Source organism: Marmota flaviventris, chromosome 1 (assembly GCF_047511675.1).
Source record: "Marmota flaviventris isolate mMarFla1 chromosome 1, mMarFla1.hap1, whole genome shotgun sequence".
Taxonomy (NCBI): Eukaryota; Metazoa; Chordata; class Mammalia; order Rodentia; family Sciuridae; genus Marmota; species Marmota flaviventris.
In genome coordinates this window covers 5,499,868-5,523,904 of record NC_092498.1, presented here as the reverse complement: position 1 = coordinate 5,523,904, position 24,037 = coordinate 5,499,868, and the positions used below count along the sequence as shown (strand labels likewise).

The following is a 24,037-nucleotide window of genomic DNA, read 5'->3' as shown; positions in this document are numbered from 1 at the left end:
TTTTTCAGAAAAATAACTGGCTGTACCAGGTGTCCGTCGGACAGTGCCTGAGTGTGGTGGACACTCTGGGTCCCAAGGGCTCCGTAGCCATGGCCATCTGTGATGGCTCCTCCTCACAGCAGTGGCACCTGGAAGGGTGAGGGGCTCCACCCAGTCTGCCAGCCCAGCCCTGGGGTCCGGCTGGTGGGGATCCTGGAGAGGGCGGCCATCTGCAGGCAACCAGGAGTCTCCACTGAGACGTCGAGGCCCCTCTGAGGGGAATTTGTTGCACATGGAGGGCGCACAGGGCTGAGCCCGGCGGGTGACATTCTGTTCCTGTTGGTTTGTGCTTCTCTAACCCCTTGGTGATGGAACTTATGATTTCCTGTCTTCCAGGACCTCATTCTGTTATCATTTAATATGTTTTAAATCATTTGAAGAAGTTGGTTGAATCCACAATGATTTTTAACTTTGGAAGGCATTTATAATATTTAAGAGGCAGTCAACTATTATAAATTATTTTGATGACTTATGACACTGTCCACATTTAAAATAAAGGATCTTTTTGATTATTTAATGCAGATTTTGTTTTTTGGTTTTTTGTTTTGGTCTTGTGGGGCCTCGGGTGTGATACGAAGTACTTTTGGATTCAGATGAGCTGTCAGCTGGGGAGCAGCCCCAACTCGAGGGGAAGCTTCATGGTTTTTTAGCTTGAACTATGAGTTTGGGTACTTTTAATCCATTTGCCTGTGAAGTCCTTAAATAGGCAGCTGGGTACAGAAGTGTCTTCTCAATTATACTGTAAGTGCCAAGATAAAAGGTGACATTTTCCCTCACATCCCAGAGGAGACACAGAATTCAGTGCCGAGCCACAAAGCCGCGTCAGGGCCACATTCGATGCAGGGTGTACATTGAAAGGCAAGGAGGCAAGATGAGGACTTGGCTCCCAGCAGCACCCCCAGGAGCATCACACAGTGACCTCAAACTGAAGAGCAGCCCTACTGGACACTGCCCCACCAGGAGCAGAGCACAGTCTCTTCAGGTCCACTGGCCGTCAGGAGGGTCAACCAGTGTCCATGGTGAAGGCAGCCAAGAGACAGATCCTCCACGGCCCCGCGGCCGACCTGCTGAGTACCCGAGGCTCTGCCCAGCTCGGTGTGTCCCAGGGCAGTGCTGTGCTCGCACTCGTGGCGCGTAGCTGTGGATGGGACTGACCTGACCACGTGTGAGTTCAGGTGACGGGACACCAGTGCTTATCTCAACATATCCCCATGGACGGAGGGGGCGCAGATGGAAGGAAAATCCTTAACCAGATAACTGGCCTCTGGAAACTCCAGGCAACCATGTTTCAGGTAAAAAGTGACCAGGGCTGGGCGCGGTGGCACACACCTGTAATCCCAGCAGCTCGGGAGGTGAGGCAGGAGGATCATGAATTCAAAGCCAGCCTTAAAAAAGTATTAAAAAAAAAAAGGGCTGAGGATGTGGCTCAGTAGTTAAGCTCCCCTGGGTTCAATCTCCCATACCAAAAAATAAGTGATGGGGCAAGTCTAGGCTGCCCGTTCTCTCCTCTGCCCCTGCACTCAGTGCGGAAGGCCAGCAGGACACAGGAGAAAGGAAGGGCACGGGAATGGGGGCTAGAGCGTCCTCACCACAGGACATTGCCAATTTACAGAAAATCAGGAGTGTTCAGAAATACCTAAGTCCTGGGTTCAGTCCCTGGTGCCAAAAAAACCCCCCCAAAAAACAAAAACAGAAATACCACCATGGACGGTCCCTGACTCATTTTTCAACCCCATGGTGGTGGGCACAGGAGGACAGCCAGCCAGACACATTGAGCACATTACTGTTAAACAGACTGTTAGATGGTTTTGCTGAACTTGGACTAATTTAAGTGCCTTGGCACATTTAACAGAAGTGAGGCTAAGCCAGGGCATTTCTGCAGGCAGCCAGGCGTATCAGATGCACTTTCAGCTTGGGATTTATTGGGACGCAGCTACTGCGGCTTGGGTGGGAGGCGGCGTCAGGTGACATACCTTGGGTCACAGTCCCAGTAGCTCCTGTAGAGACGGTAGTGTATGTGATTTAAAAATAGATGGAAGTGTATACACCAGAGAGTGGCCAGAGTCATTTGAAGAGAATTTTGGAGGGGCTGGGGCTGGGGCTCAGTGGTAGTGCGCTCGCCTAGCATGGGTGAGGCCCTGGGTTCGATCCTCAGCACCACGGAAAGTAAAATAAGGACATTATGTCCACCTACAACTAAAAAATAAATATTTAAAAAAAGATTTGTAGGAACTGTTCCAACTCAAGACCATGCTACTGACTGAAGGACAAGGAGCTGATTAGAACAGGAAGACAGACCCACACGTGCCCGGCCAGCCAACCATCAGCAAGGAGCTGGCCCGCCCCGAGGGGAAAGGAACCAGGCCACATTTGCTGGAGGACTCACACCCCATCTTAGGCTCAGACCATTTCCAGGCGCATAATAGAGCCAAACAACACTGTTAGCTTCAGAGGAAAATGTAGGGGAGTCTCTTCATTGCTTCAAGGTGACTTGCCAGAAGAACTAGCCATAAAACATTAATGGGATTGGGATTAATGGGATTGTTTATCAAGACACCATGAGGAAATGAAGTCAGCTGTAAACTTGTATCTGGTTCATAAACAGTGCTTAAAATTCAACAAAAACCCTAAACTTAAAAATGGATGAGATACCTAATAGATGCTTTTTTCCTCAAAGTAGTATAATATAAAATGCCAGGTGCAGTGGCACACTCTGTGACCTCAGTACCTCAGGAGGCACAAGTCCAAGGGCAAGTTGGCCAATTAGAAAGACCCATCTCAAAAACCAACAGGGCTGGGGAGGTGGCTTAGCGGTGGGGTTCAGTCCTGAGCACCCCTGCCACGCACGCGGAAGGAGAGCAAGGACGTGGGGCGAAGAAATGACAAATAGTGGCTTTAAGGAAACAATCCGGCAAAGAGGAAATGTTTTTAAACAACAAAAAAAAATCTGCTTCTGCAGAGATGAGCAGGAGGGTCTGGGTGGTCCTCCTGGGAGAATGTGCTTCTGCTCCTCGCTGGGGACACTGGAGACAACCACTTGGGGATTGAGGCGTCAATGCACAGTTGGCGCACGGTGGAAGCACAGGGTGGAACAGACCACTTACCTCAAGGCCGGCAAGTGAAAGGTTGGGTCCCCTCAAGGGCACTTCCCCAGGGACCCGAGACTGCCACCAGGCCCCACCTCTGCAGTTTCCACCGCCTCCTGGCAGCAGGCCAGGCCTCACACGCAGGCAGCAGTTCTTTTCAGACTCCCGGTCACAATGAGTGTCGTCAGTGCTCCAGAGACAAAAGGTGAGCCCCAGGTTTCCACCCCGAGGTGGGAAGTATGGTGGAGACAACGGGGACTCCCAGGTGCACCTGTTGCAGAAACGGCTTCTGAGCTCAGAGCTTGGAAAGGCGGGGCTGGGAAACTTGTCACCATTTGGATAAGGTCAGGAGAGAAGGAGGAGCCCAGGAAAGAAGCTCGGGGTGTGCTGACACTTGAAAGGCAGAAGAGGTTGTGCAAGGCCTGGGCAGGTGGCAGGCTGGGTGGGAGGGAGGGAGGGAGCTGAGTGCAGATCCCAAGAGCAGTCCACAGCCTGTCCTGTGCGCCCCCTGCTTACCTGGTCTCTGGAGGAAGCACAGCACGCAGAGGTTGCCATCAAGGAAGGCACGTGACACCTGTCCTGTTTCCATAGCTGGAATAGAGACTGGGTTACAAAAACCCCTGGGGTCCCAGAAAGCTGTCCTCAAGGATGAGAACCCTAATTTTAATTTCCAAGGACAGAGAGAATTCCAAAGACCAGTCAAGAGCACTGGGGAGGACTGAAGGGTCCTGCCCCAGGGAAGGCGGGTCTGGCTCTGGCGACCTGTGCAACCTCAATGTCTCCATTTCCCACAGGTGCCACATTACTGTGTGCTTGGGCCTTCAGGCACTTAGGACACGTGTTCTGCACACCGCTCAATTCAGGCCACCAGTGCATGTGGCCAAATTAGTAAAGTCTGCCCGGGGGAGGCAAGGTCTTCTTACAGTCCCCACACATATGCCCAGGACTCACTGCAGGGGCCGCTGGATTGGCTGGACCCAGGTGGCACTGGTCACCGAATCTGACCCTTTGCCCTGTGGGGTTTCTCTCCACAGGTTTATAACCTCCTGTATTCTTGCTCCCCTCCCTGCTTCCCGTGAGACGGTAATTAGGGGAGCGAAGCTGATGACCAGAACCATCTTTCTTGTCTTTCCTGGCCACCATAGGGAGAAGACAGGGAACGGCATCCACTCAAACAGCCCAAGGTGTCCCCTTCTCTGTGCGATCACTGGTGGTCAAGTCTGAAAGCAGAGGGGGAGGACTGTACCAAGCCAGAGCTCAGAGATATCAGCTCAGGGCTAGGGGTGCAGCTCTGGGGTGCAGCGTGCAGGCTCAAGGCCCTGGTTTAAAAAAAAAAAAAAAAGACTGAAACTACTGGTACCAGGCCACCCCCCCACCCCCCAGCCAGCAGACGCCTCCCATGGGGAACGTTTAAACACTGTTTTCAGGTACTCTGAGTTCACAGTAAAGGCAACACGAGAATTTACCATTTCCGTGTATAGGAAGCAGGAGCTAACAACACATAAAATAAATAAAATAAGTTCATCAACAACCCCCCATAAAAAACATTTAAAAAGGGGGCTGGGGTTGTGGCTCAGCAGTAGAGTGCTCGCCTCACACGTGCAAGGCCCTGGGTTCAATCCTCAGCACCACATAAAAATAGATCTTGGGTATTTTCAATTTTTAGCAGCCCTTTAAATCAAATGCATTAAATAGGCTGATGGTAGAAACAAAGGCCCTGTCGAGTAGGCTAAGCCTGGAAAGCCATTAGGAGAAAAAATTCCAGCCAGGCGTGGCAGTGCTGACACGTGGGAGGCTGAGGCAGGAGCAGTCCGAGAAAATGATGCCAGTCTGGGCAGCACAGATGCTTAAAAAAATAAAAAACTAAATCTACCAATTAAACAAAACCAAGCTTTCACCAAGGAGATGAGGCACCAAGAATTTTTAAGTTTTTTAAATCAGGGATTGAACCCAGGGGCTACCAAACACTGAGCCACATCCCCAGCCCTTTGTATTGTTTTGAGACAGGGTCTCACTAAATTAGTTAGGGCCTCTCACTAAATTAGTAAGTTGCCAAGGCTGGCTTTGAACTTGCAGTCCTCTTGCCTCAGCCTCCCGAGCTGGGATCACAGGCGTGACTGCAAACACAGGAGGCACCAGCACCATCTGCCTCCGTTGCATGAGGAGCACACCAGCTACGACAGTGGGCTTGAGGGTCAAGTGACTGGTGAAGGAGGAGAATCGAGGTGATGGCATCAAGGCTAGAGACTGACGGAGAAGTCAGAGGTCCACGAATTCCAACAGCCATCAGCAGAAGAGCCTCAGCCCAGAGTGAGAGGGATGAGCAGAGAACACAGGCTGCTGTTATAGATGTAAAATATTTTATTTGTAAATGGTGATCTTCTAAATCTGTGTCCACAAATTCCAAAACCCATAACACTCTGTATACTTCAAAAAATTCAATTTTTGCCAACATCAGATACTATTATACATAACAGAAAACAACAAAAACCCGGTAGGACAAATACTGGTAGGATGTCAGAATTTTGTACAATAGAAGAAAAATATTCAAGAAACAAATTTCATACAGCTATTTATCAAGAGAAAAATATATACAATTGATTTATTCTGTAAGATAAAAATACATCATGCCATATACATGACAGGTGAGGCCCGCAGCACTGGCGCGCACAGCTCAGCCCACGCGACTGTGCACAGACGTCATCCTCCACGCTGTGAAGTGTCAGTACCAGAACCCGAGGTACACAGCAAGAAGCTACCTGGGTCAAAATGCTGATTAAGGTTCTACAAGCAAACACAAAACAGTGTGTGTTTTTATTAAAGAAATGTAAACAGTTCATACAAACACATTTTAAAATTACATCTTCGAAAAACCCTATTGCCGGAGTCCTGCAGATGCGAGCATGATCATCTCTCTTTTTTTTTCCTTTTTCAAATTTTTGTGTTAAATAGAAAGCTAAAGTTAGGTTAAGTTCCTGCTACATGATTCTATTATGTGTACATGATTCTCTGTGATCTGAAACAAACTTCTAATCAAAACTACTTTTGCTGAAGAAAAAGTCCAGCCTCCATTTGGATGTATTTGTGAGCAGTTATTCACAGTTATCACAAATCGTAAGCACAAAAAACCTGACTGAAGAAGTAGGGATGCAACAATATAATGTGAAAAAAAGTTAAAATTACCAAAACCGCTATAAAAGTTGTAGTCATAGCATACACTCTGTTCAGTCAGAAGTTAGGTGTATAAAACAAGTACTAATAGACCGCAGTTTCAAAAAAAGCCCAAACACTCCAGGTTGAAATTTTGGTTGTTATGTAATTATAATGGCATATTTAATAAGACAAAATTATATTGTGACATCCCTATGACGTTTTATAAGCACCGAGCTGCTGCAGAGCCTGGTAGCATTTGGTCAATAACTATTTTTATACTGTATTTTTTTCTCAAAATATTTACATGTTTGTACAAAGTGACAGGGTCCGTTAGTCTGCAGGGAACAGCAGCAGCTTGGCTTTCTTCTAACTTTTATTTAAAAATAGCTTCATTCACTTATTCAATAATAAATACAAAAAGTTTCTCTTATTTTACAGAAATCAAAAACTACAATAAACTGACTCATGGAATCAAGTATTTAAATGTATTTAGTGCAAGTTATTATCCCTTAGCTCTATCCCTAAGGAAGTCATCTCAGTACATTCCTGTTCAGTGGTGTCCACTTCACTCGACCAGAGGCCTGCCGCAGGGGGCGTGGCCAGCACTCTGGACGCCCTGGCTGGTGATTGCAGTCTTACATTCATAGGAGGCCCCTGCCCTGGGGCAGGGTGGCCATCGGCTCTTTGCCCCAGTAAGTTTCTCCTTAGTGAGATTAAGGAAACACAACAAAAACAAAACAAAACAAAACAAAACCCACCCACAGGGAAACAAAGAGGAAGGAAAAGAAAGGAAAAAGAAAAACAAGCAAAAGTGCTGGACCATCTGTGCCTCTGTTCAACCCTCACCCTTCCTCCTGCACCTCCTTAACCTCAAGGACCGAGGAAACCAGAATCCCAGAAGCTATTTTTCAAAAGTCATAAAAAAACAGAAAACAAAAATATCTTTCTGTCTGCAAAATTCCAATGGTGTGTTGAGTCGCCTCTTCCTAGGGACAAGCCGCCCGCTGAGATGGCAAGGAATGCATTCAGTTCATCCACTTCCGGCAGTTTACCGCTCCACAGTGACACGGGATCTTGTGCTGGTCGTCTTCAAAGTCAAACTTGTAGTCATAGCAGAGCTGCCCGGAGCAAAGACACAGCGTCAGCCAAAACCCAGGCGAGGAAGCGAGGCTCTGCCTCCCTCACAGGCACTGCCAACCAGCCGCCCAACAGGCACGGGCTCCAGGAGGACCTGATCAGCTGAGGCTCCCCGGTCCTCCAGGTGGGGACCTTGAAGAGAAGAAACTAAGGGTGCTGTCCTTTAGGGCTCGCCAAATATTACCACCATCTCAGACCCACAGCTGGCAAGGTGGTGGGAGATGGTGGGAGATGGCGGGACAAGCCACACCCTCAGCCTCCAGCTGTCCCCTCTACCTCTACCCCTGGGTAATCCCACAGCCAAATCAAAGCGGCCAGTGACTTCCTGGGTCTCTTTCAACTCCAACATCCTAGAACGTTATTTGCAAGACTTACTACATAGAAAGGAAGTGTTTACTGAGCAGCTACTCTTAGTAAACACACTACTGCCTTCTATTGGGTTTTTATAGGAGCTTCATAAGGAAATTATTTTCACTACTTTACAGAACATAATAGATAGAGGATTAGAGAGGCTAAAGGACTTACTCAAGACTCAACAGAAGGGCAGCTGGGCCAGGCTCAGCAGGCTCCGCCCAGCCTCCACAGCGCCCTGCTGGTGCTGTGTGTCCTGTCCCCTTCCCTCAGGTCACTCTGAGATGTCAAAGGGCCTTGGGTCTAGTCACTCCCTTATTCTTGATTAGAAAAGTGGATTCCAAAAGCATGACCAGACACACAGGTGGGATCCCAACTATGCTGAGAAAGGCTGGGTCCACCACAGCCCCTCGGGCTCCTCGCTTCCCAAGAAACACAGCTCTCGACCCAGGGCACCGAGAGCAAGATGCTGATCACATGTGACAGACAGAGTGGAGAAATCAAAATGAGGCAGTCAACTCAACAATCTTAAAAGGTGAAACCCTAGGCCAAGTGATCTTATGAGACCAAGGGGACTCATGTCAAGTGTAGCATTCAGCATTTTGAAGACAAAAACCACAAAATACCTAAAATTATTGGAAAATCTGTTGATGTGAAAAATCTGCAAGCTTATATTGACTGTGAGTGTGAAGACGAGCTATCTGGAGCACATGGCTCCCCAGATTTGCACCTACGGCCCTCCTAACACCAGCGCCCACACCATCGCGTGCCCAGAGACAAAGAGCACCAAGTCTGTGTTTTGCACACAGTGGTCAGTGACGTCCATCTCCAGAGAGGATCTGCCAGTCGGCAGAGGGTCAGAGGACAGGAAGGACCCCAGACACATGAAGGTGCGCCATGAGACACCTGAGGGTGCCGCTGTGTGGAAGGGAAGGGCAGGGAGCAGGAGGCTGCTATGTGGTGGGAGGGGGCGCTGGCTGTGGGTGACCCGCGGGGGCAAGGTCACCTCCCCAGGACTTTCCTCCCAATCAGGAAACATCCGAGCAGGCGCTGTGGGCAGGAGGGCGTGCTCCCACCCAGGCACAGACAGCGACACACCCCTGCCCTCACCTCTTCTCCTTTCTGGATTCGCCGATTGGAGCTGATGATGATTTTGTGTCCTCGCTCAAAAGTCACCACTTCGGCCACACAATTAGGCGCACACGAATGGTTGATGTATCTGCAAGCCACCATGTCAGAAACTTTTGATTGTAACACAACTGGGGGAACTCTTTACAACTTCCATTCACAGGGCAAACTTTTAAATTATTATATTTCTATTAACCCGTTAACAAGACAAATTTCTTAAAACTCAGTAGCCCACGTCTGTAATCTGTGCTGGCCGCAGTGTGAGCTCTTCCCCTGCTTTGGCCGCCTCCCCTCTGCACCAAGCCCCTGCAGAACCCTGTTCCCTGGGTCCTTTTCGCCTCACCTTGCAGGCCCTCCAGTGAGTGTTGCGTCAATCACGTGGTCACTGTCCATACGGAACATGTACACACCGCGGTTCTACAGAGAAAGCAGGCGACTCAGTGCACAACCCAAACTCTTCCACCCAGACCCTCAGCAGCAGGCCCAGCTGCCCCATTGAATGCACCCTGACCGCACTCCCTAGGGCCACTGGGCCAACTGCAGCAGGTGCATCTGCATGGGACCAACAGCAAGCATGGAGCCATGGGTCCAACGCAGCCAGGCCCACTAATCTACAGCTACACCTTCACAATACCACCACCGATAAACAAAACCCAAGGCACGAGACCACAGAACAATGCAAAGGTGTGCACACACAGTGTTGGTTCGAGACCAAACACAGTACACGGATGTGGCCCAGCCTGTCAGGTGTTTGGAAGGCACAGGGACAGAGATGAGGGATTGTGTTCAGTCTATTCATCACAGGGACTGGCGCCTACCTGGGACTCGTACAGCTTCTCTTTCCTGTTGGCCACTTCATTTCGAATGATAGTCCCGATGTACTCGATGACCATGGTGTGCTTCTCTATGTCCCGGGCAGCATACAGGCCGAGGCCCTGGGGGAGAGCACGAGCACACATCACACTCTGGTTAACAGACACAACGGTGCTATCCTGGACCTATCAAAAGCCACACTTGAGGTTTTCACCTTAACCCAAGTGATCTTTTCCACTGAGTATCTTGATTTCTGAAAAGCTTGCCACCTAGAGCTGTGCCATTGCTACTTGGTTCCTAGGTCTTTATACTAAATTCTTAAGAGCACAGCTGTGTTGTTGTGAATGTGCCCCAAAGTCCACAGTGGGAAACTCACTGCCTGTGCAATAGGGTTGACAGGTGGGGCTTCGGGGGCTCGGGCCAGGGGGGCTCTGCGCCTGTGCATGGTTGGTGCTGGCTGATATTTTGAAAATGGGCTAGTCATCCTGGGAGTGAGTGGTCCTGACAGGTGGACTAGGTCTACTTCCCTGCTCCACTTGCTGTTTGGCCTCCTACCCAGGAAGATATGGCAAGAAGGCCCTCACCAAGTGCATCTGACCCCTTAGTCTTGGCCTTCCCACACTCCAAAATGGTGAGCCAAGTCAAGTTCTGTGATCTGGGAGCTGCTACCATATGGTGTCCTGTCATGGCAGCACACAACAGACCAAAGCCATCTGTAAAGGAACACTGCAGACTGTGTACACACCACCCAGCAGGCCCTGTCCTCACAGAGCACCGGGTGAGCTCCACCCACCAAGGCAGGAACAGCTTCTGGTGAGTATGTTCTCCTGCTACTGTTTCAAGAAGGACTTGACATGACAATCAATTTAGTAAAACAGAAACAGATAACTATGAGGAATCATTACTATGAACGGGTTTTAGGGTTGGCTGAATTTCCTGGAAGGCAAAGAGAAGAAGCAAAAACATGACTCTGCTGTAATTATCAGGAAAGTTTAAAACAAACGAAACTCTTATATATATATATATATATATATATATATATATATATATTTAGTTCTCGGCGGACACAACATCTTTGTTTGTATGTGGTGCTGAGGATCGAACCCGGGCCGCACGCATGCCAGGTGAGCGCGCTACCGCTTGAGCCACATCCCCAGCCCACAAACGAAACTCTTAAGGAAGGCATTATCTTTGCTCTAATAAAAAATTCTGGGCAAGAATGTACTGCAACTTGAACAGGCTGAACCGCAGCAGCCCATCTCTCCCGGGGCAGCTTAGGATGTCTGTGAGAGCCCTGAAATTACGTACTACATGCAGTGCTGTGAAGTCTTTATCATGCTGGGTGTAGTGACCCACACCTGTGATCCCAGTGGCTCAGAGGTTGAGGCAGGAGGATCGCAAGTTCAAAGCCTCAGCAACTCAGCAAGGCCCTAACCAACTCTGCAAGACCCTGTTTCAAAATAAAATATAAAAAGGGCTGGGGATGGGGCTCAGTGGTTAACCACCTCTGGGTTCAATCCCCAGCACAGAAATCAACAAATAAATAAAATCAAGTTTGTATCACTACAAATTGTAGAAAAACAACATACTGAAAAAATATGTCAAAATCTCATCAATATCTGCATTTCCTAAACCTGATTTGGGTCTCTGCCTTCAGTTCTGAGCAGAAGGCAGCAACGGAGAACCCTGGGGAGCCCAGCAGTTCAGAACAGACAGGAAGACGAGGGAAACAGCATCCAGACCCATCTCTGCCTACGGCAACTTCCTGTGCAGTGATTACAGGAGTGTGAAAACTCAGCTGGACGTGAATAAGTCACAACTGGTCGCCCAAGGGGAGTAAGTAAAGCTGTCTCCTATCACAAGAGGAAAGTACCTGAGAGTGCATATGAAGAATATGGACTTGACCAAGGCTAGAAGCTACAGAAACTTAACTGTTTAAACCTTCATAAGAAAAAGAGAGACCATATTTCCTCATAGACAAAGAATGTTTCACAGGAGAACTAACAGTTGTTAGAAACTGAAAAGTGGTCAAAAGACATGAACACTTGATTCCCCAAGGTGAATCCAAGCAGGAGACAAGAAAGGCACCCATTTGTCAATGGGTGGGAACTTCAACTAAGGTCACATGCCACTCCACACTGAAAGAGTGGCAAAAGCATGAGGAATTGGTAACACCTACCAAAAATGGGACAAGAAGAAAAACCGTCTCCTACACCACAGGGAGGAATGCGCAGTGCTGCCTGCTCAGAACCCAGCACCATTGGCTGCGAGGAAAAGCAAGCACAGCCAAACACACGCCTTACTGTGGGGCTCAGCCTCCATGCGGGGGGCTACACCCGGGAGACTGTTCCGGATGGGATGGCACACTCCCTAGGGAGTGGCTGAGGGCAGCTCACTACAGCATGGTGCCATCTGGGGCCTGGGGTCAGTGAGAGAGGGAGTGGGAGAGGCTAGTGACTCTGTGTTCACCTGAGTGCACACACGTGCATGTATTTCCATGGCAGGTGCACGAAATCACAGGAGCCTGCTGTCAGTGCCACGAGGACTGGGAGGGAGAGGAAGAGAGGCAGACCGATGGAAGGAGGAGGAAACTACGAGAGCTCAGAGAGCTCAAGAATGCTTCAGGCTGATGGCGACCCGTGGAGCACACAGCAAAGACACCACTGAAACCCTCCTCCAGCACGAGGGCACGGTCCCGAGATATCCAGAGTGTGAATAAAGCCCCACTACAAGGGGCAGGGACAGGGTGCTCACTTCTGTAGAGTCTGGGGGGCTCAGCAGTAGGAAGAAGGTCCATCCACGACCTACACACAGGGGTGGAAGTGTCAGGAGGACCTGGGCTCTTAGCTGGCACACGAGGAAGAGCAGCAGCAAAGGCAGAGCAGGTCTCGGGGCAGAGAGCCGGGAAAACAGAGCTGGGGGGGAGACAGCCCCTCCTCTGGGTCACTGGACTGTCAGTCCCAACAAGTTCCTCCACAAGTCTGGGGGCCATGCTTTGAGCTCTGAGACCTCAGGGGTGCGGTGTTGGTCTACAGAGATAAAGCAGAAGAGGGACTTGCAAAACAGTGTGCAGCAAGCGTTTCTCAGATTGAGGCCACAGTCCTCCAGGATGGAAGGGCTCATCAAGTGAGAAAAGTAGTCCATCAAGAAAGGCCTCAGTCTGGGCACACTTCCATGAAATATCCAAATATCAAGAAGAAAGAGAGGATCCGGAACCTTGCAGTGAGGAGGAAAAAAGATGCCCCCCCCCCCCCAAAAGAACCTGAGAGCGTCCACACAGATCAGGGCTCCCCTTCACGTTCTCAATGAAGCCATGGACTCCTGGAGCCATGACAGGGTGGCCATGAAGGGGCTGGGCCCGACACAGGATGGGGGAGGTGGTGAACAGAGACCGCAGGAGGGCGGCCGGGCACCGATGCCAGTGGAAGCGGCGGTGCCGCCCAGCAGCACTAGGGCCCACAGCACTGTCAGGAAGGCCAAGCCTGGCAAGAGGAGCTCTGCAGCTGCCCCTGGGACACAGAGGAGAGATGCTGGACATTGACTGCAACACTGAGGTCTTCAGGGAGGAGCCGGACGAGGATTCTGATTGCTCAGCCTAAATGGCCTTACTTAAAGACATCTCACGACCTAGACATGTGTGGTGACTTCATAGAAAGGCGGCATACAAAAAATAAGGTGACTTCCAAAATTGGAGCACCTTTTAAAAACATTTTCATTTTTCATAAGATGCTTAGAACAGCCCAACTGAGCCATGTGGGTGGCTGTCATTACGCCTGTAATCCCAGTGGTTCAGGAGGCTGAGGCAGGATGATTGCGAATTCAAAGCCAACCTCAGCAACTTAGTGAGACCATGTCTTAAAATAAAAATAAATTAAAAAGGGCTGGGGGGGCTGGGTTGTGGCTCAGTGGTGGCATGTTCGCCTAGCTGTGCGAGGCCCTGGGTTCGATTCTTAGCACCACATAAAAATAAGTAAACAAAATAAAGGTATATATTAAAAAAAAAAGGGCTGGGAATATGTATAGGTGGTTAAGACCCCTGGGTTCAATCCCTGGTACATATAAAAAGAAAAAACAGCCCTACTGAGCTCTCCAAAAAATCTAGTGTGTGCAAAAATATAGCAATATTTTTTTTCCCAAGAGTTCCAAAGGGCATGCACTGAGATGCAAAGATGTGCATCCCCAACGTCAGCTTATGTTTGAAATTACTAGTGTTATAAACTGACAAAACTGAATAGGACTTCAAAATACGATTCTTGGGATGTAGCTGTGGCTCAGTGGTAGAATGCTTACTAGACCAAGCCTGAAGCCCTAGCGAACCAGACTCTCTCGTCCCTGCAGCCAGGTCAAAGAGCTTTCCACATCCTATTATGTCTCCTATTGCCAGACACTACTTGTGACTCTGAACACAGTCCTCACCTGGATCCGAGACCGGGCCAGATACACATTGGATTTCCACTCGGTCTTCATTCTCCGGTACTGCGATGACTTGGAGTGGACAAACTGCTTACTGTAAGGTGCATTCAGCTCCCCAGTAACCGTGCTCTGAAAGGACTTTGAGGTGCTGGTGCTGTTCAGGGTGTGCGGCCTGCAGATAATGGCGTACCAACAGGAAACAAAAGAAAAACTGAAGACGCCTCTGAATGATGCCCAAAGCCAGACTGATTCAAAGTCTTACTAACAGAAACACATGGAAAGCTGCCTAGCAGAGACACACAGCGTCCTCTGAGGTAGTCAGGCACATACACAGCCAGAGACAGCAGGGTTTATAAGCAGCAGACAAATAAAGCACAAAAACCGCTAATACGCCTAGAAACCCTGGGCTGTACTATGTGAAGTTAAAACAAAATACCTTAACACAAACCTCTTGACATGGGCACTCATTTTAGGTTCAGAACGGGCACAACCTGTGGGGTTAACGGCAAGGGGGAGTTCCATGAGTGGATTCCGGCCATAGCGGAAGGTGTAGTTTTCACAAGCCTCAACCCCAGGGAGCTGAAAAGAAGCAAAATACACAAAAAGATAACCATGTGACTGGGACCACAAAAACCACTCAAACGTTTTTCCGGGTAACAAAATGGTCTTTTGACCTATTAAACATAATCAGCCTGCACTCAGATCTATTTGAGCATGAGCTTGTCGGCTCAATTTCAAAGCAAAACTCAGCAAACCCTGACAAGTGCTCTCTGAAGAGAAAGGTCAAACCCACAGAACCCCATACAACCAAGCACACATGTGCGTGCCGCAGGTTCCAAGACCAACAACCAAAACACAGGGGATGAAGGACTAACAACTTAGTTCTTCCATCTGAATTTTAAAACTAAGAGCTGCTAAGATTTTTTTTACATGACTTGCTTTCTTGATCATATATTTCTTCTTTAAAACATGACTATATGACATGGTATCATCCGCGATGTCCTAGGAGTGTAGTGGCAACTAACTAAAGGTGTATTCATTAAGGGTCTTTTCTAGAACATATTTCTTGTGAAACATTTTTCTCTGTAGTCATAGAAGACAGACATCATAGGCAGGGGTATTCCAAAGGAGGCAATCAGGCCTGCAACTAAGGTAACACACCAGTGAATTTTTATTCTTGAAAACAGTGCCTTAGCTGGGTGTGGTGGTGCACACCTATAACCCCAGCAGCTCAGGAGGCTGAGGTAGAAAGATTTAAGTTCAAAGCCAGTCTCAGCAACTTAGCAATGCCCTGAGCAACTTAGCAAGGTCCTGTCTCAAAATAAAAAGGCTGGGATGTAGTCCAGTGGTTAAGCACCCCTGTGTTTAATCCCTGAAACCCCCCAAAATATACAATGCCTTATCAACATGTGATTTTCCAGAAGTATCATGTACCCATGGTTCAGACAGCGTCACTGCCAAACTCACTTGTTATCTTCTGAACAGAGTCAGAGGAGCCTTCTACCAAGCGCTGCTATAGCCTGCTGCCCTCTGGAGACTGACCCCAGGAAGAGGCCAGGAGAGTGGCCACAAACATGCAGAGCCAGGAAAAGGGAACCCCAACATTCTCAAGTGCAGAACCTCAGAAGGCCAGGGAAGAGGGTCTCCCCATCCACGTAGATAGCGAAGACATGACAGCTGGCATCCTCCACCCTGGCTAGCCCCTGGGCTGGAAGAGACCCTGAGGACTGACCAGAGCTTCTTTGAGGAAAGGGAAATACTGCACTGAGGTCTTCCCTTTATCATTGGTGCCTGTTTTCCTCCAGATACAGGGGTCAACCCACAGGCAAAATCCTGCTCTGAAAAGCACAAATCCTGCCATGGTGTGGTCAGCTGGCTCCGCTGAATTAGAAGGCAGTTCCTGTTCTGGACCGTGAGTTAGGTACTCACTGATTCAGCTATCCGTGCCACTGCGGAGACAGTCAGGCCAAACAGGTCTTCTCCTTTCAAGTAGGCAGGGAAGAGCTGGAGCATCTCAGACGTCTTCCTCACACTGGCCACAGGCTCCAAGATCTTATCCCAGACACCTACATGCAGACAGGAAGGCGATTTCTATGACGACCCCACTCTTAGCTAAGCACAAACCAGAGAATGAAGCCCAGTCCCTCACACACAGCAATCTAACAGACCTGTTTACTAAGTGACAGCAATTTAAAGACTTTATGAAATTGGGGAGAAAGTAATGTTACATTATGGATAAAGAGTAAAAGTAAAAAGGTTACTTTAAGATAACTGAGATTCATGCAACTAGCTAATCCACTTTCTTACTGATTAAACAACATACTAGTTTCAAAATGATTAGTCCAATACATAATATCTGTAGATATGTTCCTTTCCCCTCAAATCTAAATTAAAATGTGAAATTGACAATTTTCTTAGGAATATCTTTAGAGCATTTCATACATTTTTAATAAAATGGTCAATTTTTAAAATGCAGCTGTCCAGTGCTTTCTGCATCAATGAAAATGACTTATCAGACTTACCCTGGAGTCAAAATTAAGTGTCTAGTTCCCAGCTCTGAACTTGTATGGTATCTGATGCTTCTGTGATGTTGAGAAAACATACACAGTTCACTTCATATATGGTTGCTGCCTTCTAGAAACTGACACTAAGAAGGTCCCCAATGGGACACAGCGGTACACACCTGCAATCCCAGCAACTTAGGAGGCCAAGGCAGGAGGATTGCAAGTTCAAGGTCAGCCTAAGCAACTTAATGAGACCCTGTCTCAAAATAAAAAATAAAAAGGACTGGGGATGTGGCTCAGTCAGCACCAGGACTTTAAAAATCCCCAGTACTTAAAAAGAAAGAAGGAAGAGGACCTCCCCCCAAGGTAAATGGCAGGCAACCTTTACCTACAAATTATTCTCAGATTTATTTCACCAACTTTTATGCTCAAATGCATGTTGACTACAAAAGTGCTTAGAAAACTGTATAGCAAATAGCAAGGTATAATACAAGGAAGCCAAGACCTGCATCTGTAAATGAAAACTACTCATCTGCTGTTACATGAACTGAACGTGAGGATACAAAATAGGGCAGGGGATGTGGCCCAGTGGTTGAGTGCCTGAGTTCAATCCCTGGTATCCCACCTCAACCCACCCCACAAAAAATGTTGATGTAAAAAGCATTCATCGGCCTAACATCGAGCCTCTGGCTCTGCAGAGCATGTAGGTGGCAGGCCTGACCTTTCGGTGATGTGTCACTCAGGACGAGGTCCTCATGGCCTTGCTCCACAATCCTGATGACGAATTCTGGGCGCCCGTCCTTCTCCTCAATGGAGCAGAGGTAGCGGCAGCGCCTGTTGGCATAGCGCGTGCTCCAGTACAAGCGGCTGGCCTCGTAGCCCACGGGGAAGAGAGCCTTAGCCGAGTGGAACGCCTGCATCTGCTGGGGAAGCAGCTGACCAATCGTGTGGAAGATGAGGCTCCCAACACGAAAGGTGTGGTCCCGCTCTCCCCGCTGCACGATGCTGGCAATCTGCCGCACCTCGTCGCGTTGAACGTAGACCCTCCTGAAGACTGCAAAGTAACTTAATTCTTGCTCATGGATTCCCTTTGGTTTGTGCATGGGGCAAAGCATAGTTTTGTCCTTAAAAAACATGCATTGTGCTTTAATGGCGCATGTGAAGTGATAAATGTTGGTGCATCGAAATCTGTGACATCCACTGGTGGCACCTGTCTTGTGACAGAAGACACATTTCATCTGTAGGCCTCTCCTCAGAGCTAGCTCCACATTTATTAAGGCACCAGCCTGTGTCTCATAGACCTCTGTGGACCACAGGGCACAATTCAAGTGGACCCACAGGTCCAAGTCAAGGTTGAGCAGCCTCGCAGGCCCGTCTGTCAGCCCATCCCCTTCTCCGTGGCAGAAGCAACACTTCCGACAGTCTCTGGGCACAGGGTCAGGTTTAAGAGAAGTGCCTAATTCCTTCAGAAACTCATCTATCTCATCCTCACATGGTGGTTTAAATGTCCCCTTGGGGATGACAATATGAATGCTCCATTTCTTCCATTTCATTCCTCTCCACTTTTTGTTCAGTGGCCTACAGTCTTCAAACCCACCATGAACAGTTCTGAGTCGAGGTTTCAGCTTGACTGTCACCTTAAGCTCATCGGGTTTGGCTTCTACTTTGGCTGCTTCAAAGGCCGGAGGGAAGGTGATGGGCGGTGAAGGAGGCGGGGAGGTTTCTTCCTGGAGCTGAGGGAGGCAGTGCACACCCAGTGTGGAGATGTTGTTGCTGTACTGGTGAAACACTCTGGATGGCATCGTTCTCGTGGGTGACTGTGGCAATGAAGGAGTGGATTCCTGGCCGTAAGCAGAAGCCATGGAGGAAAAAGAAAAGAGTGACTCACATGCCCTAAAAGTAGTTCTATTTCAGCAAGAAGCCAAGCAGCTGGTTTAACCGGGGTCTGACTTGATGAGAAGATGGGGTACATGAGGTTTCGGGCTTAGTGGAAGCTGGCCGGGTCCTACTGGAGAAATGGAGAAGGGCAGGGCAGCCAGGGTGGTTCTATCTATGCCTTTTTCACAGCTGTCAGTTACAGAATGCTCACTCCTTAAGCCCTCTTGGACATTCCCCTTCCCCGTTATAAAAAGCTGGAAAAATCAGTGCCATCAGAAGTTCTAGCTAATTTAATTGGTACAACACAACAGTGTCATGTGGCAATGTCATTTGGCAAGAGTTTAACTCCACTCCTGTCCACTATTCTCAGGTGGAATTAACGGGGAAGAGGCTCTCTGCCAAAGAGCAGATCCTGCCCAGGTGTCTAGGCTCCTCACTTGGACCAGCTGCTCAGAGCTGGGCCAGGCTGCCACAAAGTAATGAACACCAAAACCACACAGTCCTTCTGCTCACATGCCACATCCTAAACGGTAACTGAAAAGAGCCAGGCCTCATCCAGGATCCCAAAGTGGGCAGCTACTGCACACCAGCCTAAGAAACTACCTGGTGACAACCTCCTCACCTAGGCTGAGGTGTTTAAAGTCCAGATTTACTTGTCAGATGGCTTGGATTTTATTATAGTGAGGACTATTGCCTGTTAGCAAGAAGCCTCTTCAGCACGTTCTCCTGTGAAAGCCATGACTAGCAGTCTTGCTTACGGGATAAAATTTCTTTCAAAACATATAATTAACAATATCACTTGCATCAACTACATACCCAGACTACTTACATCAAGTAAAACAACTTGGCGTGAGCCAAATGCTTTCTCACAGTACATGAATAGACTTAAGTTTTATTTTTGAACAAATTTTCCTATTGAGGTAATATTAATAAAAGTATTTTTAAATGTTAATTAAGACTTAAAAATCTGTAATTTGCAGAGATTTGTAATTTGTAAGGATCAAGATTTCAGTATTAGTTTCTACTTTCTGAACTTTGAGAACGTAGACTCATCTGCCCACTCCCTCACTGCATGTGGAAGAGCAGCAAAGGCAAGGCTGCCTCTTTCAGTGAGCGGCCACCAGGACCCTCACTCAGAGCTCTGCAAGGCAGGGACACATCTGTTCTACTCACTATTATATACTTGGAACACACAAAACCACTCACTACATATTGTTTAGCAGAGATTGCACTAACATTACCTTGTTTTCTGAGTTTTTTGCTTGTGCAGTTGATGAATAAAGAATAAAGCAATTATTACTACAAAAGACGATGTCCTTCTCCATTCTCTTGGTGCTATCTCGAGAATCCTGAAAAGTAGAGAGAAATGTGTGTGTGTGGGGGGCATCTCAACAAGTCAAAACTTAATAAAATCCTCTTAATAAAAAGAGGACATAGGGCTGGGGCATAACTCAGTGGTAGAGCACTCGCCTCACATGTGAGAGGTAGTGGCTTAGATCCTCAGCACCACATAAAAATAAAATAAAGTTGTTGTGTCCATCTACAACTAAAAATATATATATAAAAGAGGTTCTACATGTTGACTGTGATTTTTACATTATGTTAAAAAGTTTCTTGATCTTAAAAATAAGGTGACCATCTCCCAATCTTTAGCATATAATTATATTCTCCTAGAAATGTGCAAACTATATCATCCCTATTTCATTCACTATCAGAACTGTGGTCCTTATCACAAACAACTTGGCAGTTTGCTGGAGCTGCCTGGCTTGAAGCCCTGAGGACAACATACTCATGTCACCCCAGGAACGTGTCCCACCGTACAGTGGGACGGGGCCCCTCCCAGGTGGAAGAGCAGTCAGTGCCACTGACACCTCCAGGGGTGGGGGTTGGGGGTGGAGATAGAAGGCACAGTACCTTGTTCATGAAGGCCACGTCTTTGAAAGATTTCCGCACACCACTTCCAAGGATAACCACTTTGCAGTGACAGCACCACTGTGGTCTGAGTGCTGTGCTTTCTGCAATACCATGACCAGAGTCTTTATATCCAGACAGACCTAGAGGCAACCAACTTTTGTTAGTAATTAAAACTGACCGGTGACATAAGGCATCAGATTACACTGTACTGACCTTGGTTCAACTTACTTTATATTCTTTGATAAAAAATAATGTGACTGGAGTACAAATAAAGAAACACGTTTATTCTCAAACAACTGGGGAAACAATGCTAGCATGAAACAATAACAAAACTAAGTCACCAAGATATATTAGTATTCAATCAAGGCACTCAGTGAGTGGAGGAGGAAGAGATTTCTGTCGTTTGAGGTCAAGGTGCCACTAAAACATTTCATGAACAATAAAGAGAAATGTGCAGAGGAAATTTAAATAAGCATGACTTGGAGCATCAGAAAGAAAGAAAGCAAAGACCCAAGACCAAGTTAAAATATAAGTTCAGGATTTGGAGTCTACTCAGAACATCTCTGGGATGGGGGAGGTGGATGGGAGATGACAGAAAGAGCCAGGAAAAACACGGGTGACAGAAGCAGCTCCCAGCTAAGAGTTCCAAACTGCAGCATGGATGCTCTCAAAAAGACTTTAAAGATGAGAACTGAGGAGCTACTAGATTCCAGAAGGGTAACAACAGAAAAAGATCCCAAGGAAACTGGCGAGCAGGGAGACATGACAAAGTAGGCTGGTCCCAGCATGGCCTGAGGCAGGAGTGTGGTTTTTCAGAGATGGGCAGGGATGTCCCTCTGGGAAGAGGGTGGCCCTGCAAGGGCAGTGTAGATGCAGACAAGGGGAAGAGAGAAGGAAGAGGAGAAGACAAGCAACACACGCCAGACCGGCAGCCTTATCAGCACCACTTGGAGAAGGCAGTCAGTGGCACAGGTTTCAGGGACATGAAGAACAGAAGCTGCTTAAGGGTGAGCAAGTCAGAGGCTTCTTCCAACAGCCTGCAGACAGCTACACTCAACACTCCCTGGTTGACAGCAAGACACCACACACCACAGCACAAATGGCTGCACCACACTACAGAAAACAGACCGCCCAGCAAGGCTAATTAACCAAGGACTCACACCAGCATGGTGCCTGTTACTTGTTGAAAATTAAATTGAGACTTTAAAAAGAATAAGCTTAATTTTGAGTCAAGAATGGATTTGGGATTAACAAAAAGCTCACTAGCTCACCATTGCTTGTTGGAGGAAATGGTACATTAGGCTGCTTCAGCCGGTAAGAGCTGGCTAATCTGGGAGGGTGTGCAGATCCTGGTGGAGGCCCACGAAGAAGTAAATGCTGTCGATACTCCAAACCTGGGTTTATTCTGTGGCTACTGACCAAACCCATGGATGGAACATCTGGAGCATTACTAACCTCATAGCTGTTAGGAATTCGGACGTGAAGAAGGTCGGAAAACGCAGCCACAACACTGCTAATGTTCTAAAACAAAACGCAAAGCCCGTGTTAGTCACCCAGAAGGCCACAGCGCACCACCACTCTGAAGAGAAACACACTTAGGGTGGATGCTGTCCGCCTGGTGCGTAAAGGGCAAGGAAATCCAACAATTTTTATTTAGACTTGAGAGTCCTGGGGAGGTGACGGGACACGCTTTAATGGACCAATATACAAGTGAAGTCTTCATCAACAGAGACCCTCAGGAGGAGATTTCAACTAACACGAGCAACTTGGGAGCACATTAAGCCATTTAGCTCTCTTAATACCTGAAAGGTATAAAGACCTGAGCATAAGGGATAAGCTGACCTTTTTCAAAAGTTTTCAGAGCAAGCTCACATCACAGGGTGACCAGTCAGCTCTGGCCAAAAGTGTGAAACGGTCCACAAGAATGCTATTCTGTTAACGACCAAAATATTGTGATACAGCATTATGAGCTTGGTCTCCAATAAAATGTCTCTGCAGGATTCAGTTTATAAAGATTTAAAAATCCTCAGCAACTCACTAGTATTTGACATAGCAGCTGCTACCTAAAAAAGACTTTTCTACTACTTCTGCAAAACTTTTTTTGCTGATAACATTCTTTATTGATCGTTAGTTTTCTGCAGCCTTAAGTTTTGAAAAGGTGCCTCTCTAAATGTACATATCTTTTAATAGGAACTGTGGACTCCAACATCCCTTTCTGCCTTGACTTTGGTTAAGATCAATCTCCTGCTAATGCCAGTGCTCAAAAGCAGCCTAGAGGTCTAAATGCCCATTCACCCTACCCTCAACTTCATCTTTTGTTCTCGATGACTGTGCAATTTATGTAAGCCACCAATATCTTCAATAACGGGACATACTCCATGGCATTAAGAAGTCATTTCATCTTTACCTCAGCAGCTGTAGGATGCAGGGTAATTGCTACAGATATGAGACCGGATCTGGGACCATTTGGGGATGAACCAAAAGGTGATGTAAAAAATAAAGTGCCTGGCTCAGTTTTGATGTCATTCCTTCTTGATTCTGAACCTTGAAAGAAGTGGAGGTAGGGGAGAGAAAGACACGTTAATGACTCTTCAAGGTCAAAATATGATAATAGTAAACCAGCGGGAAATGAAGAGGTAATGAGGCCAAGTGGTCTTACTTTTCACAGCTGTGCTAGGAAGAATCGGAATGATGGGGGATGGCACTGGCTCTGGAGGCTCCTCCTTGACCAGTGACAGATCTGGATACCTGCTCACTTCCACTCCAACCACACTCTCAGGAGAGGACGAGGGAACGAAGCTCTCAGGAGTGTCCCGATCACCACAGTGATCCTGTATCCTGGAAGAGGAGCACACACACATCATGGCGTGCAAACCCACCACAGGGCCTTCTCAAACCAACTCCATGTATCCCACAACAAGGATGCTCTCTGAGTGATCAATGGCAATAACATAAGCAGCAAATCAATCGCTCAAGGTCAAACAAGGACTCTCTTGGGAAAAATATAAACAGGTTTAGCTATGAAATAGTGTAAACAGCTGTGTTTCCTTCTGACCAAAGCTTTAGTATCAAAGTTTAAAGACTTGCCAAAGAGGAAGATGAATACTAACACCTCTGCAAAACTCCAGGTCACTGAGACTAAGCCTCCTGTTACTTGAATAGGAAGGAGCAGTCCATGCACACATTCAGCATCAGAGCTGCAAGCCAACAGACAGTGGCTGTGAAAATAGCCATCTTGCTGCTGCTGCTGCTTACCGTGGCAAGAGGGGAGAAAACCTGGGTGCTGTGGCTTCACAGATACTTCTTTTTCTTAACTGACAAAGTAAGGTGAAAAAAGAAGAAAGTGGTCCCTCCTGTCTAGTCTAGGACCTGGGTCCACCAGGGAAATGGTGAAGTCCCAGACTAACAGCTGCAGACTATTCCTGGGACTGCTGTCTGTCTCCCACGCCTCCCGCTCATGCTGACGGAGACCTGAGAAAGGCTTCTGGACAGCGTCCTATGAAGTCCAGGGTTGGAGCAGACACTGTACTGGGTCACCAAACACCATGCCCAGCAAGCTGCTGTTCACAGCCCATGAAAAGAGCAATGATGCCTACTCTCGGCAGTGAGGTACAAGAGAAA

General features: G+C 47.7%; 2 protein-coding genes across 15 annotated transcripts in view; one reads left to right on the top strand and one right to left on the bottom strand.

Moving 5' to 3' along the window:
• Window positions 1–560, top strand: part of Galnt11 (polypeptide N-acetylgalactosaminyltransferase 11) — a 44,394-nt gene extending 43,834 nt beyond the window's left edge. For all 3 annotated transcript variants that reach the window (XM_027943307.3, XM_071610708.1, XM_027943308.2), the window contains exon 12: window positions 9–560. In XM_027943307.3, coding sequence (XP_027799108.2) covers window positions 9–140 — 132 coding nt within the window. In that variant the 3' untranslated portion in view covers window positions 141–560. The remainder of the gene's footprint in view (window positions 1–8) is intronic.
• Window positions 561–5,468: 4,908 nt separating this feature from the next.
• Window positions 5,469–24,037, bottom strand: part of Kmt2c (lysine methyltransferase 2C) — a 266,426-nt gene continuing 247,857 nt past the window's right edge. For 10 of the 12 annotated variants that reach the window (XM_071610717.1, XM_071610724.1, XM_071610737.1 and 7 more), the window contains 13 exons: window positions 23,076–23,254; window positions 22,824–22,960; window positions 21,688–21,937; window positions 20,417–20,556; window positions 19,744–19,851; window positions 17,346–18,465; window positions 16,050–16,186; window positions 14,557–14,699; window positions 14,124–14,292; window positions 9,713–9,829; window positions 9,238–9,311; window positions 8,877–8,985; window positions 5,469–7,396 (listed from right to left, as the gene is read on the bottom strand). In XM_071610717.1, the coding sequence (XP_071466818.1) occupies window positions 7,304–7,396; window positions 8,877–8,985; window positions 9,238–9,311; window positions 9,713–9,829; window positions 14,124–14,292; window positions 14,557–14,699; window positions 16,050–16,186; window positions 17,346–18,465; window positions 19,744–19,851; window positions 20,417–20,556; window positions 21,688–21,937; window positions 22,824–22,960; window positions 23,076–23,254 (2,776 nt within the window). In that variant the 3' untranslated portion in view covers window positions 5,469–7,303. The remainder of the gene's footprint in view (window positions 7,397–8,876; window positions 8,986–9,237; window positions 9,312–9,712; window positions 9,830–14,123; window positions 14,293–14,556; window positions 14,700–16,049; window positions 16,187–17,345; window positions 18,466–19,743; window positions 19,852–20,416; window positions 20,557–21,687; window positions 21,938–22,823; window positions 22,961–23,075; window positions 23,255–24,037) is intronic. The other 2 variants (XM_071610726.1, XM_071610727.1) reach the window with 2 other exon arrangements.